This window comes from Babylonia areolata, chromosome 1 (genome assembly GCF_041734735.1).
Source record: "Babylonia areolata isolate BAREFJ2019XMU chromosome 1, ASM4173473v1, whole genome shotgun sequence".
Taxonomy (NCBI): Eukaryota; Metazoa; Mollusca; class Gastropoda; order Neogastropoda; family Buccinidae; genus Babylonia; species Babylonia areolata.
Genome location: NC_134876.1, coordinates 90861684 through 90874968, shown reverse-complemented (window position 1 = coordinate 90874968; position 13285 = coordinate 90861684). Strand labels below are relative to the sequence as shown.

Here is a 13285-nt window from a genome sequence, read left to right as displayed (position 1 = left end):
ATTGGATCTTGCAGCCTGCCCCAGAAGTGGGGACCAACGTGAACCCGGTCTACGACAACCGCGCCTTTCAGCCAGAGGAGGAAGCTCCGTATGCTGTGGTGCAGAAGCCAAAGCCGGCCCCCGAGTTTGTGGCTGCCCCCATCGTCCCTGTCATGGTGCCAGTGCCGGACGAGGTGCCAGAGCCACAGCCGCCTGAGGAGCCGGTGCCTTTCATCATCACCGAGCCTGTCATGAGCGAGGAAGTGCCAGTGAGTGACTTTTCTTTTCTTTTCTTTTTTTTATTAACCGTTATTTGTAATGCTATGAGTAGCACATTTGTGACCTCTTTGTTGTAGTGACAGTATACATCTGTATACATGCATTGGAGTGGATTAGCAGCGGGGTTGAGTATAGAAGATGAGAGAAGGGGGTCTTCGGAAATACGCACAGCATATGATTTTTGAAAATTTCGTTTGAGTAGTTTCCTTAGGTTTCAGGGTACCCCAGAAGCTGTATGCAATGAAAATATTCTAAGACATAATAAGACTGCTAATATATATATTATATATATAATGTAGATAGATGTAGAAATGCAAAGTCTTATTTTTTCTTTTGGTTATACTTTTTTGTTTTAACCCAGAGGTTGTTTGTTCGGTCTTAGAAATCAGAAGTCCGGCCATTAACATGCAGCTGTTGAAGTTCATTTGGAGTGAAGACTAAACAGCTGACAATAGATGTTCCAAGACATTACAAACAGCGTGCATCGGTTCTGGCACAGCGATTAGAAAAGTTAAAGTCCACATTAAAATTGATGCACCTGTCATCATTCAGACACCATGGGATGTTCATTTGCAGCTTGAATACAACACACTCTTTGTAATGGATGTAGATTAAAATCTTGTTCCTTGAATGAATATGTTCTGAGTTGCGAACTGCCCATGTTACACAGCAGGCGATGCAGCCTCCGCCACAGGACTTCTTCACTTCTGAGCCTGAGGTGGTGTTCATGCCCGACACTGACCTCCCCCCGCCAGAACCTGAGCCTTTGATAGAAACTGTGATTGAGACTGAGGTGATTCCTGAGGATGAGAGCCCCGACACACGTAAGTAATGGCATCACTGTAATATGTTGATGCCTACTGGTTTTAGTTACAAATTAACGCACGTTGAACATGGTCTTTGAACTTAAGACCGTGATGCGCACCTGGGTTACCATTCTGGTCTGAAACAGACAAGTGGTGGTTCTTAATCGCTGCTAAGTATGCCAAAGGGCATAATGTGCAGTAAGTAAGTAAGTACATAAGGATATTGGCCTGTGCTCCCTTTTGCCTGACACCGATGCCGCTGCTACAATCACCTCTGTTCACCCAGTGTGTAGTCTGTCTGTCAGTAAATAGATATGTCACATGATTTGAAAATGTGTCACTCCTTGTTTTACCCATTGGTGTAGTGTCATCTCATCAGACTGACTCCAAAGAACTATATTTTTCCCTTTTTAACTGCTCCACATTGTCCTTCAGTTATTTGTGGTGTTTTTTTGTTGTGTGTGTAAACTGACTTAACTCATCCTGTGGTTTAAAGCTCCAGAGCTTTATCTTTTAAAGTAGCATATTCTTTTTTTTCTGTGCATTCCAAAATGTCTCACAGTTCTTTCTGCCATAACTTGTTGCCTTGCTTGTATTCAAAGTCTTTTACATCTATTTTGGGCCGTCTTTTTAATGGGCTAACATGTTCAAAGTTGGTGAAAGACTGAGTTGGGAGTGTGAGATATGGAAGAGACTGTCAAACCTGGATCCACTCTAATCAGTCCCATCAAAGTTTCAAGTCAGTAAACAAACATGCTTGATTCTTCCTTTTTTTTTCTTCACAAACTGCAGTCTGTTTCTAATTTTTATGCCGCTGTACATTTTACTTCTTATCTTTTAATGTAATGGATTGCTTAATTTCCAGATACTTTCGTCATGATTATTTTGTTATGTCAGTGGTAATGGATACTGTTTAATCGAGTGTATGTGTTTAAAAAAAAAATTATCTTTTAGGAGCACCAGAGACATCAGCAGAAGATGAAATTGATGTGGAGTTCCGGGGCTTTGGGGACTCCCCCAGTCCCCCGCGCTCTGAGAGTCCACCTGCTCCACCGCGCTCTGAGAGTCCACCTGCTCCCCCACGCTCTGAGAGTCCCCCAGCATCCATTGGTGAAGAGGAGTACCGCATCGAAACCAACCTGATGTGATTTCCATGACTCCCATATGCACCCCACCCATCTGACTTAGATCATAAAGTTTTATATTGATTTCATTATTTTAGGATGAATATTGAGATATGTGATGTATTCATGCTTAGTAGTTCAAAGTTGAGGAGGGTGTTCAGGTGGGAGACTGCAGTATCGTGTTCCATAAGAAACGTTTTGTCTCATTCAGATTTAAACATGTTAGAATAGGTTATTGTTTTTCTTCTCTTATTTTTCTTCTTTTTTTTTGTACTGGAATATAGATGTGTATCCCTTGATTGTTTTCTTTTTGAGGACTTTGCTAGTTTTAAAGTTGGATTTTGTTTTGTTACAGTTTGTTTTTTTTTCAACGCGTATGGGTTATTACAGTTTGTCTTTTTTTTCTGTTTAACTTGGAAGTCTTAGGGAGGAGAATCTGTTTCTGAATGGAATGTTCCATTGGCTGTGAACAATATCAGAGTGTATTGAGTTTGAAAATATATTTTATATAAATACTGCTTGTAGTTCTACTTTGTGTACTGTACATTAAAAACATATGTAGTGGGACTGTTTTTTTCTGCAGATATTTGTAGGTATTAATTTGTTGTATGGTTATCCTGATTTATGCTAATTATTGAAGCTGTTTTATTTGTCATCATCTTTGTGTTACCACATTTTGTTGTTCCCTGGTTGCTGTTACTGACACACAGTTTAGGCAGCAGTTTATGGAGGAGGGAAGGATAACCAGGGTGTGTCCATCCATGATACAAGATGTTAACAGAATGGATTTCTGATAGAAACCTGTGTTTGCCTTACTGTACATGTGTTGCTGTCTGTTGTAATGAATTGTCCTGAACGTGGGAGATGTTATCCACAGATTTGGAGTTCTGAATACAATTTAACAATAGTGTGTCATCAACTTGGTGCTTAAATCATCATCACTGATAAAGCTGGAGGAAAGAGTTGACGTCTGGGTCATTTGTGAGGAAGGAGACGACATCATGTAAAACTTTATTCAGGCGATGGGAGCTGTGACGTGTGAGATTTTTTGACAGTGTGTTTACTCTGGGTTTTCTCCAGTGCTTTTCCCCCCATTTATTTTTCTTTTACCCCAGTGCATTTTATATAAAGGTGACCATTAAAAATATATACATGACCATAAAATGTCGGTTTCTCGCTGCTGCAGCTTAGACTAGAACCATCAGTGGTTTAGCACGTACTTGTGAAGTGGCAGTTGGACCTTGTTTATATCTGGCACTGTTTGAGAAAATGGGTAAAGGTAAAGTAAGTCTTTTCAGTTTAGCAGTGGCTAATATCTGCTTAAATTTGAAAGTAATCTGCTTAACAGTTCTTTCTCTTTGTCTGTATCTCCGTGTTTGTAATGTTTAGCATTGAACATTGAATTGAATATGTTTGACCAAAACCTACATTTTGTGAGTGATAGCTGATTGCTATTTCAGCTATAATGTGTTATAACTGTCAGTATGTCATTGACACATGACAGTGCGAATGTACACATGGGATTATAATGATTTTTGTCGTGAATTTCGACAGTTGACTGTTGGAGGGGGTAGGGGGGAATGTTCAAGATGACAGTGTGTGAAAAAATTTATCCAGTGTTTGTCTCTCAACTAGAACAGCTTTAAAACATTCCAGTCCAACCCCCAAGATGACTTTTACAAGAATGATGTCATGAAGATTTTTCACTCATAAACCCCACAGGTTTCAGGCCGTTTGTTCATTCCTTCATATCTTATGATTTTGTCAGGTTATTTTATGTAGCACATTGTATGGGAATGTATAGTAATAAGAAAAAGACACTGCTTAATTTCATATTTATTTCTAAATATTCTACCCCTGGACATTGTCCCACACATTTCGGTTCAAAAGTTCAAAAAACATTTAGTTCACAGAACCATTTGATTCAGCCTGTGTGCTCATTTCACATGCTCATGAGGGTCACACAGATTAAAAGATGAGAAGTACACACAGACACACCACACACACACACACACACACACACACACACACACAAGCAGGCACAGGCGCACATACCTGCTCTCACACAAACCATAAAACACTGGATGTCCATTGTCTCGTTTTCCTTTGAAAATAATACATCTGTTGTAAATGTTTCATTGCTGCTGTTTTGTAGAACACCATGTTTGAAAATAAAATATATTTTTTCAGCAAACTCTGTGTGTGTGTAAACCTGCTTTTAAAAGAAAATCCTCCAAGTGGACAGACATTTCATATATATATATATATAGAGAGAGAGAGAGAGAGACAGAGAGAGCTCCACAGACTAGAGACATGGTGACTGTGGGTTCAAAATCATTAGTAGTTTATATATTATTAATTTTTTGGGTGAATTAGCAGTTCGTACTGGTTATGACCAACAGTTGAATGTGCCATGAGCTCATATGGGAGGACTTGGATAAGCTATGTGTCTCAGCCCTGATATGGCCTTGGATGATAGGAGGGTTATATGCAGCAGTGACAAAATATATGTCAACTTTACAAAGCATTATGAATAGTGCTTGGATTTCCTGTTTTTTCTCTTCGGTTTGGTTGATGTAGTTGTGTGCAATGGCATATAATAGGAAAGAAGTAGAGTGCACGATTATTATCCCCATTGTAGTCTTTCATACTTTGCTCATATACCTTTCGTTGCAACTTTCTCTCCGCATCCAGGTCTGTGGCAGTTTATGTCAAAGTCTCCATAAAGGTTTCATAGGGGTTGTATTTGGCAGTCTCCACTTTTAAGGTGGTGCTGTCTCAGACGGATTTTGTGAGAAAGCTCCAGTAGGACCTCAGCATGCGCTGAACCAGAACGGGCACTGGTATTTGTAAACATTTCATTTCATTTCAGGTCTTCACCAGGTTTTGGCTCCATGTTCATTGTGATTGACTCTAGAGAGAAATGAAATGTACCTGTGTTCTGCATGCATGCATTTTGAGAATTTAGTGTCAAAAATGATTTGTAGGCTGTGCATAGTGAACACAGTTGGATGAAAAGTCTATTGGTCCCAAGCAGATGGACACAAAGCAGTAGAAGTAGTAAATACACATCCAACAAGCATCACTCAGATTTTTTCCTTTCGATATGTAGCTGGTATTTTTCATCAGCTGTTGCCAAGTGTTAGTGTTGAACTTACATACTTAAAAGTTGTGAGTTTGATTCCTTGTGTGTGCTCACCACACACACACACACTAAACAGTGTCCTCCTCTGTTCCCAGCCGAATGTGTCCTGGCCAAGAATGGGTATTCCCAACAACAAAAACTAAGAGTCTGTGTGTGTTGATAGGTAAATGTGGATGTGGCAGGTCGCCACATCTCTCTCGCCCCCCCCCCCCCCCCCCCCCCCCACACACACACACACACATCAATACACTAACGGCTGCAAAAACATTTTTTCCGATAAAAATTCTTCAATCATGAACCAAGTAAAAACGATGTTGAATCACAGCAATTGACCAAACATAACAAAAGATAGCGCTTTTAACAATTCAAGAAACTTACACCTATGAGCAACACTTTTTTGGAAAAAAAAGAAGAAAAACAACCAAAAAACATACATATTGTTAGTATTGGTATTCGTCAGGTGCCCCCATCTCTTTAACACAAGGGCTTAGGATGCTAACAATCCAAATCAAAGAGGGTGAAAAAGAATGGTTTGAAAACTGAATAACAGAGCACAATTATCAAAGACTATATGGTGCATTTACATGCATATACTAATATTACATGCACAAAATGACTTACAGTTTCCAACATGTCATATTATTAAAAGAATACAAAGTATTTTATTTGCCATTGACAAGACAGGAATGAACGGCAAAAAACAGCCGGAAACAAGATACAAAATGTGTACAAATTATATGTAGTAATGCATAAAAATGCAGGTGCAGGGTACGTGCATGTATGTGCGTGTGCATGCATGAGTGTATATAAGCAGTTTTAACAGAGTTTGACCAATAATCATATACATATAACCCAAATTTTACCCACATGGGAAAAAAAGTATCTAACGATTGTTCGAACTGAATAGGCAAAATGAAAACGAAACTGACACAAAAGCTGATGACAGTGGGATGGGATGGGGTCGTCCCCCCACCCCCCACCCCCCGCACCCTTCCCCTCGATCCCCCATACATCCGACTAAAATTAACCTTGTGAAGAGATATTAAAACAAAGAAAAAAAACACACACACACACACATTCACTTGCACACACCCCTCCACACACACACAGGCAGGCGCGCGCGCGCGCACACATACACACACACACACATTTTTACTTTTACCATAAAAACGTATTTTATATGTGGGCATTATCATTATGAAAACCTTACCGAAACTCCGAAGTCTCGTTTTCGAAGAGGCAGCAAACACTACACGGCACGTGCTTTATATAAAAACTTTTTTTTTTTTTTTAAGAGAAAAAAAAAAGGTGTGTGTAGGTGGAATGGGCTGCGACGCCCGTTGCTGTGAAGGGGAGGTGAGGCCGGGGAGAGTGGGGTCGTGGGTGGAGAGCCTGACCCACGCGCAAAAGCCCAGTACGCTATCAGCCATAAAATTATATATATATATATATATATAATGACAAAATGCTATGTGCTACGAAACATGATAACCATTCCGTTCTTTGGAACACGAACGTCGACCCGAGGACACGCACAACTTTTACCTTTAACAAATGTCTTGGGGGGGAGGAGCACACACACACACACACACACACACACACAACGGATTTTTATGTTCCGCTCGAAAACCGTCACTTTCGATCTTTGACAGGCCAATCCCCACACAAGATAGGCTACACCACACAACGGTCTGTGTTAGTCACGTGACAAAAACAATTCAAGTGTCGTCTGCGTTCTTCCGCCGGGTCTTTTCCGAATGGGTCAAAGGATAGAAATAGGAAAAGAAACCCCAAGAACACCACTGCCAAAGCTTGGATGCGTCTTGGTTAAATAACCTGGAGGTGTTTTACAATCAAAGAAATGTAAATCAAGTCCGACGAATGGTGAAGAAAAAATTAATGGGTGTCAAAACTCACGAAGTGAATTACACTGGACGAGGTTTAATGACTCGAAAACAACAAAAATAACCCTGACATTTTTGTTTTCGCAGTAAACATGCCAGTTGTTTCAGGCAACTTTCAACGTCTTCATTGTCAATTCACTTCAAGCTGATTGTAAAGGAACTACACCTGGTAAAACAAGTCAAACACCAACAATGCAACTCGGTCGGGATGCCGGCCTGTATATTCCTTCACCAGTCTGTTAAAAAAACCACCTGAAATGATGGAAACTGGGCGTGAATTTTAACCGTATCACCGACTTTCCGTCCAAATGAAAATTTGTCTAACAGGGCGAGAAAAGTGAAGATGGACGTCTTGGAAAATCAGTATCTTGAGAGCTGCAAGCGCAGAGTTCCATGATTTTTTTTTCTTCTGCTGCTGCTAAGAAGACAGAAAAAAGAAAGAAAAGCAAGACTGATTACGCAAATTTATCATCAAACAACAACACATACATCATGCATTAATAGAGCCATCGCTGCACAACCTGACGGGGAAAATATACCATTGGACTCTTCTGTAACCTGTAAGGAAGAAAAAGAGGGGGAAAATCTGTCCGATCTGACATCAAAAGGTGAGAGCTAACAATAATAATTATTATTACTTGTGTTCAACTTATTACAGTCGCTCAGAGTGAAAGACTGTGACTGACACATAAATACTCATTATTATCATTATTGTGTCGTTGTTTTAGGTGATCAACTTCCGTTAAGCAAACAGAAATTATGATTATGCTACGACTTGATGGCGTGTGTTACTGGTTCTGAAAAGAAGAAGAAGAAGAAAAATGAAAGCAAGACTTCGACTTCGTATTTTTATAAGTTTGGTTACGTTGACAAAACTCAAATGTTAATCTTTTGAAAGAGAGATGATGGAATGAGATCGAGAGACCGCACTATTAGTTGTTGTAAGTCTGCCATATGAATTACCTGCCATTAAGAATTCCCGAACCAGTGTCCTCTTTTTACAAAGTGACTGAAGCTGAAGAAGAAAATAAACGTAGTGAAGCAACAACACGCACACGCGCTCGCACAACACACACACACACACACACACACACACACACACACACAAATTATCAAACTGAGAATTATCTAACTGATAAAATCGATCTTGCTCACAAACAAGCTCTTTGTCAACTCAGAATAAGCGCACATTATTTAAATATCGAACGAGGAAGATATGCAAACATTCCCAGAGAAGAGAGGTTATGTGATATTATATGTGAAGTTGTTGAAGATGAATTAAATTTCTTAGATAAGTGTATCTATTTCATAATTTGCGAAACCTTCTAATTACAACTGTACAGCAGTATGATCATCAGTTAAATGTGATCACTAGCAAAATACAAAACAATATCCTAAAACCAAGTGATTTATTCACCTGCGATGACTGTCAAAAAACACTCGCCAACTATGTATTTCAGTGCATGCGTATTATAATTAGATGACCGTTTATTTTTTTGTTCCTTTTGTTTTTTGTTATGTCTATTAATCCTTCGGGATTTAATGACAATAAATGAAGTCAAGTCAAGTCACACACACACACACACACACACACATACACACACACACACACACACACACACACACACACACACACACACACACACAGCGTGCACGCGCGCGCAGATAGAGAGATAAAGCGGATACGCATTATTCATTAAGTAGGCAATCGGCCATTGCCCCGCGTGAAGGGGTAAAAACAATTACATAACAAAAGCAACACGTAACTCGCGATCACGTCATCAAGAAATAAACTATTGTAGTGTTTTAAGACATCAGAGTTGATCGCAGTCTGAATGCTTTAAACAGATTGACAAATTGCGTATGGGGAGAGAGAGAGAGAGAGAGAGAGAGAGAGAGACACATAGAGGATAATCAATCTGGTTGATACATGGCTGTCTATATGTGATTTAAAGAAAACAATCCCTGTTATAACACGCTGGGAATACCGAATTATGCTTTTATTTTGGCGGGAGGAAATCATGGTCGTCATTTTCTTTGTTTATTCCGGGTCCTTTATTCCATCAATGTATATGGGCGTACTCATCCATATTCCAAGCAACATTTATTTGCATTTATAATTATTTTCATATAATTGAGCAGTGTCTGCACCCCTTCACCTCCCACACACTTAAACACTCGTGAGCTCAATCATACTATTGTCGCACGCACGCACGCATGTGCATGTTTTACACATATCTCAATGTATTGGCAAGTAGAGAGACAGAGACAGAGGACGGGGTGGAGGGATGTTGTGGGATGTGTGAAGAGGAAGAGACGGAAAGGTAAATACGCGTCGACTACATTTTATTTTACCAGTTTGCGAACATTTATTTACCTCTTCTCGACCACTCTACGTTTCGATCCACTCAATCACACACACAGATAGATTCATGAGCATCCTCCCCACCACCCCACCACCACCCTCCCCCCATCCCCCAGCTGGATGACAACGATGGTCATCATCGATCTCGATGGACACACCACCACCACCACCACGTTTCGATCCACTCAATCGTTTGATTATCTGTTTGTTGCTGTTTTTTGTTTAAAATCGCGATCGTCTTGAATCTCTGGACCCCAAAACATCATACTGACGAATGCAGTATTTCGCTTCTTTAGAATTATTAGTTCAGTTTTATTTGTCTCTTTGTCTCCCACACAACATCGCATTTCCTCCCACATGTTTTGACCAACCTCTCCGATCCTGTTCTGTTGTGGCTGAGAAGTTGTGCTCAAGTTTCACGCCACCTATGTCATCGTCATCAGTCAAATTATATTAATCAACAGCTTAAGAAAATCTCCACTAACGAAGATGGAAACTATTCAAAGAAAATGTCAGTCTTACACACATTGATTGGCAATTAAGCAAATTCATACAGCATTTGCATGAAATAATCGCAACTGTACAAACACGAAACAGTCTTAATGGAACAATGTGCATTTATGTAATAAACACAAACTTATTTCTGCTTGATATTCACTCGTCACTCGTCTTTTTCTCATTTTTTCTTCTCTTATATACAAAAATAGTTTTCTAAACATTATAAATGTTAGTTTTAGGTATTCAACATCTACAAGAAATCATGCGCATGATTTTGATTATCATTGACCAAAAATGTTACAGTAAAACATCCCCACCTCGTCAGCTTCCATAATCACATTATAACATAAAACTCAAATCATACTCAAAACATCCCCACCTCGTCAGTTTCAATAATAATGATAATGATCATAATAATTATCATTATAATGATAACATATACAACTACAAAGCGCTAACATCGGAAGAACACGCCCACACCTCAGTGCCCCATACCAAACACGACAGCCACAACCCCCACCAGCACCACCACCCCCATCCCGCATCGAGGTGCAGCAGACCCGGAAATCACCGCCCCTGTACCCCCGCTGCTGAACACGTAGGCGATACCGTAATGCCACTCCGAATCGGGTTTCTGGAAGTACCACGGGTATTTGTCCGGAGCCACCCCAACGGACACTTCCTCGCGGCCGATGGCGACGTCCGCGCAGGCGTAGAACTGCTCCTGAGGCCCGCAGCCAATGCAGCTTTCTCCAGTGTCAAGGTTGGTGCCCCAACTGTTGCCTGCGTTGTACTTCCACTGCAGCACGCAGGCGGAGCACTTGACGTCGTCCGGGAGACGCAGCTTGAGATAGATGTCCTTGGTGGCGGAGTAGGGTCCGTCCGGGACTTTGTAGCGTCTCTCGCCCGTGTTGTCCAGGGTCAGCAGATGCTGGTCCAGGCATTTCTGGGTGATGTTCTTGAACGGGTTGTCGTGCTGGCACAGTCGGAACTCGAAGTAACCCTGTTGGTGACATCAGAAAGTTTAGGGCTAGGGAGTCGGTGAGTACGCAAGGAGAAGGAGGAGGAGGAGCAGAAGAAGAAGAAGAAGAAAGACTGTGATTGACGCAAGGAGGAGGAGGAGAAGAGGAAGAAGAAGATGAAGAAGAAAAGACTGTGATGGAAAAGGCTTGGTTTAATAAACACAAATGATGTGGAGCTTACATAGCATGTTCAAAGACAGAAACATGCGTTGTTATTTTGGAGCAAAACTTAGACCATTCGAAGAAAAGAATAGCATTTTTGTTAGTGTCATTGCTACATTGACACTTTGTTTACACAAGCGAGTCGAAATTTCAGTTGTGTTGCATGCGTACTGATTGATTGAACTGTCCTTGTTTAAACTAATATTTATTATTATGCCTACTTGTCTGTTTTATGCTTGGGTTTTGGTTACAAACGCGCACGCGCACGCACGTACATTCATGTGGTCATGTGTGCGTATGTGTGTTCGCGCGTGCGTGCGTGTGTGTATGAGTGTGTGAAACGTGTGCGCTTGCATGTGTGTGTAAGAGAGACATACACATACAGTATGTTTGCTTATTTGGAATCAGATTGTCAACTCAGTTGTTTTCCTGTTTCTTCCGTTACCTACACATAAGCCATCATTAGAGAGTGAGCAAGCGAGTGAGGTAGTCAGTCAGTTAGTTAACTATCTATCGATTTATTGATTTATTTGTGTGTATGTCAGTGCTTAAACTCATTTTTTTTCTATTCATGTGGATTAAAATGATCGTTTTTCGTCAAACTGAAATAAGACCTCTGTTCAAAGCAAGACACAAAAACCATGCTCCAGAAAACCAATTTTTGAGACTGTTCAATTATAAAATGTGATAGCCTAATCTAAATCATTCCAAGTCGGGGATTTTGCGACGCCCGTTAAGTGTGTTACGTCTGACCCTCAGGCCCAGTCCTGTAATGATCCGCCTATGAACGGCGGAGGACTGTGTTTAAATTTGCGTTGCCTCATCACGCTTTCGTCTGTCTGTCCGACATTTCACCCGAGTTCCTCTTTGCTTTTGTATAGAGTGTAGTATAACAACTGTTGTTCTTTCTTCTTCTTCTTACTTCAATTTCTTTCTTTCTCTCTCTCCCTTTTCTTCTCATTTTTCCTTTTTCTTATTTTTCCTTCTTCTTCTTCATCTTCTTCTCCTTCATCCCCCCCCCCCACACACACACACACACTCTCTCTCTCTCTCGGACATCACGGTTTTTAGTTCATTTCTTGTGTTGGATTGACTGCTGTCATGTTCAACTCTTTCAGTGGCTTGAATCTCCAGTTCTTCTTCGCGCCTCTCTGTCTCCACGCGCCCTTCCCGGCTCCTTCGTTCTCTTTCCATGTCTGCCTCTTCTTCTCTCTGTCTCTATTTGTGTCGCGCTGTCTTTGTATCCACGTCTTTCTGTCTACCTGTAGCTGTCGCTGTCTCTCCCTGTCTGTCTCTCTCTGCTTCTATCTCCCTCTCAGTCTGAATCAGATTTCTGAAGCGACTTATCGCGTAGCTGTTGTCTTAATTGATGAAGGTATTTTGTGCAATCAACACTTAGTCTTGATCCATCCATCTTTTGTGTCTCTCTTTGTGTCTGGCTTTCCGTCTCTCTCTCTCTCTCTCTCTCTGCATAAATTTCTTATACTACTTGCTATTTTTAATGCTTGTGCAATTTTGACGTTGGTGTTGTGAATTGACTCTCGCTTCTTCTTCTTTTTTTTTTTTTTTTCATTCTTGCCCAGAGGGCTGGATGTAAACAAGTACTTTGTGCTTACTCCTTTACCCTCGTAAAATAAATTTTCGTTCGTTCGTTCTCTCTCCTAGCTGTCTATGCTTAGCAATTTTGCATTGTTTCGAATTGTTTGCGTGCATGCGTACACCTTACAAGTACTGATAATGACCAGCTTTTTGCCTAAAATTCCCGCCCGTTAGTATCAAATAACACACACACACACACACACGTTTATATTCTCCATGCACGCATCACAATACTCAAATCTACATACATACTACATACATACATACATACATACATATGCACGTACACTTCTCTCTTTCTCTCTTTCTTTGTCTCTTTCACACACACACACACACACACACACACATATATATATATATATAATTTATATGTATTTGTATGTATGTACGTATGAATGTCGT

The 13285-nt window shown here is 40.5% G+C and overlaps 2 protein-coding genes across 3 annotated transcripts in view; one reads left to right on the top strand and one right to left on the bottom strand.

The window, feature by feature from the left end:
- Positions 1-4382, top strand: part of LOC143289160 (cadherin-87A-like) — an 80096-nt gene extending 75714 nt beyond the window's left edge. The window contains exons 41-43 of one of the 2 annotated variants that reach the window (XM_076598077.1): positions 15-248; positions 932-1082; positions 2019-4382. In XM_076598077.1, the coding sequence (XP_076454192.1) occupies positions 15-248; positions 932-1082; positions 2019-2212 (579 nt within the window). In that variant the 3' untranslated portion in view covers positions 2213-4382. Of the gene's footprint in view, positions 1-14; positions 249-928; positions 1083-2018 lie in introns of both variants that reach the window. The other variant, XM_076598067.1, reaches the window with a different exon arrangement.
- A 1242-nt stretch (positions 4383-5624) lies between these two features.
- LOC143289153 (uncharacterized) overlaps positions 5625-13285 on the bottom strand; it is an 86562-nt gene continuing 78901 nt past the window's right edge. Inside the window, exon 4 of the mRNA XM_076598056.1 lies at positions 5625-11103. Coding sequence (XP_076454171.1) covers positions 10582-11103 — 522 coding nt within the window. The 3' untranslated portion in view covers positions 5625-10581. The remainder of the gene's footprint in view (positions 11104-13285) is intronic.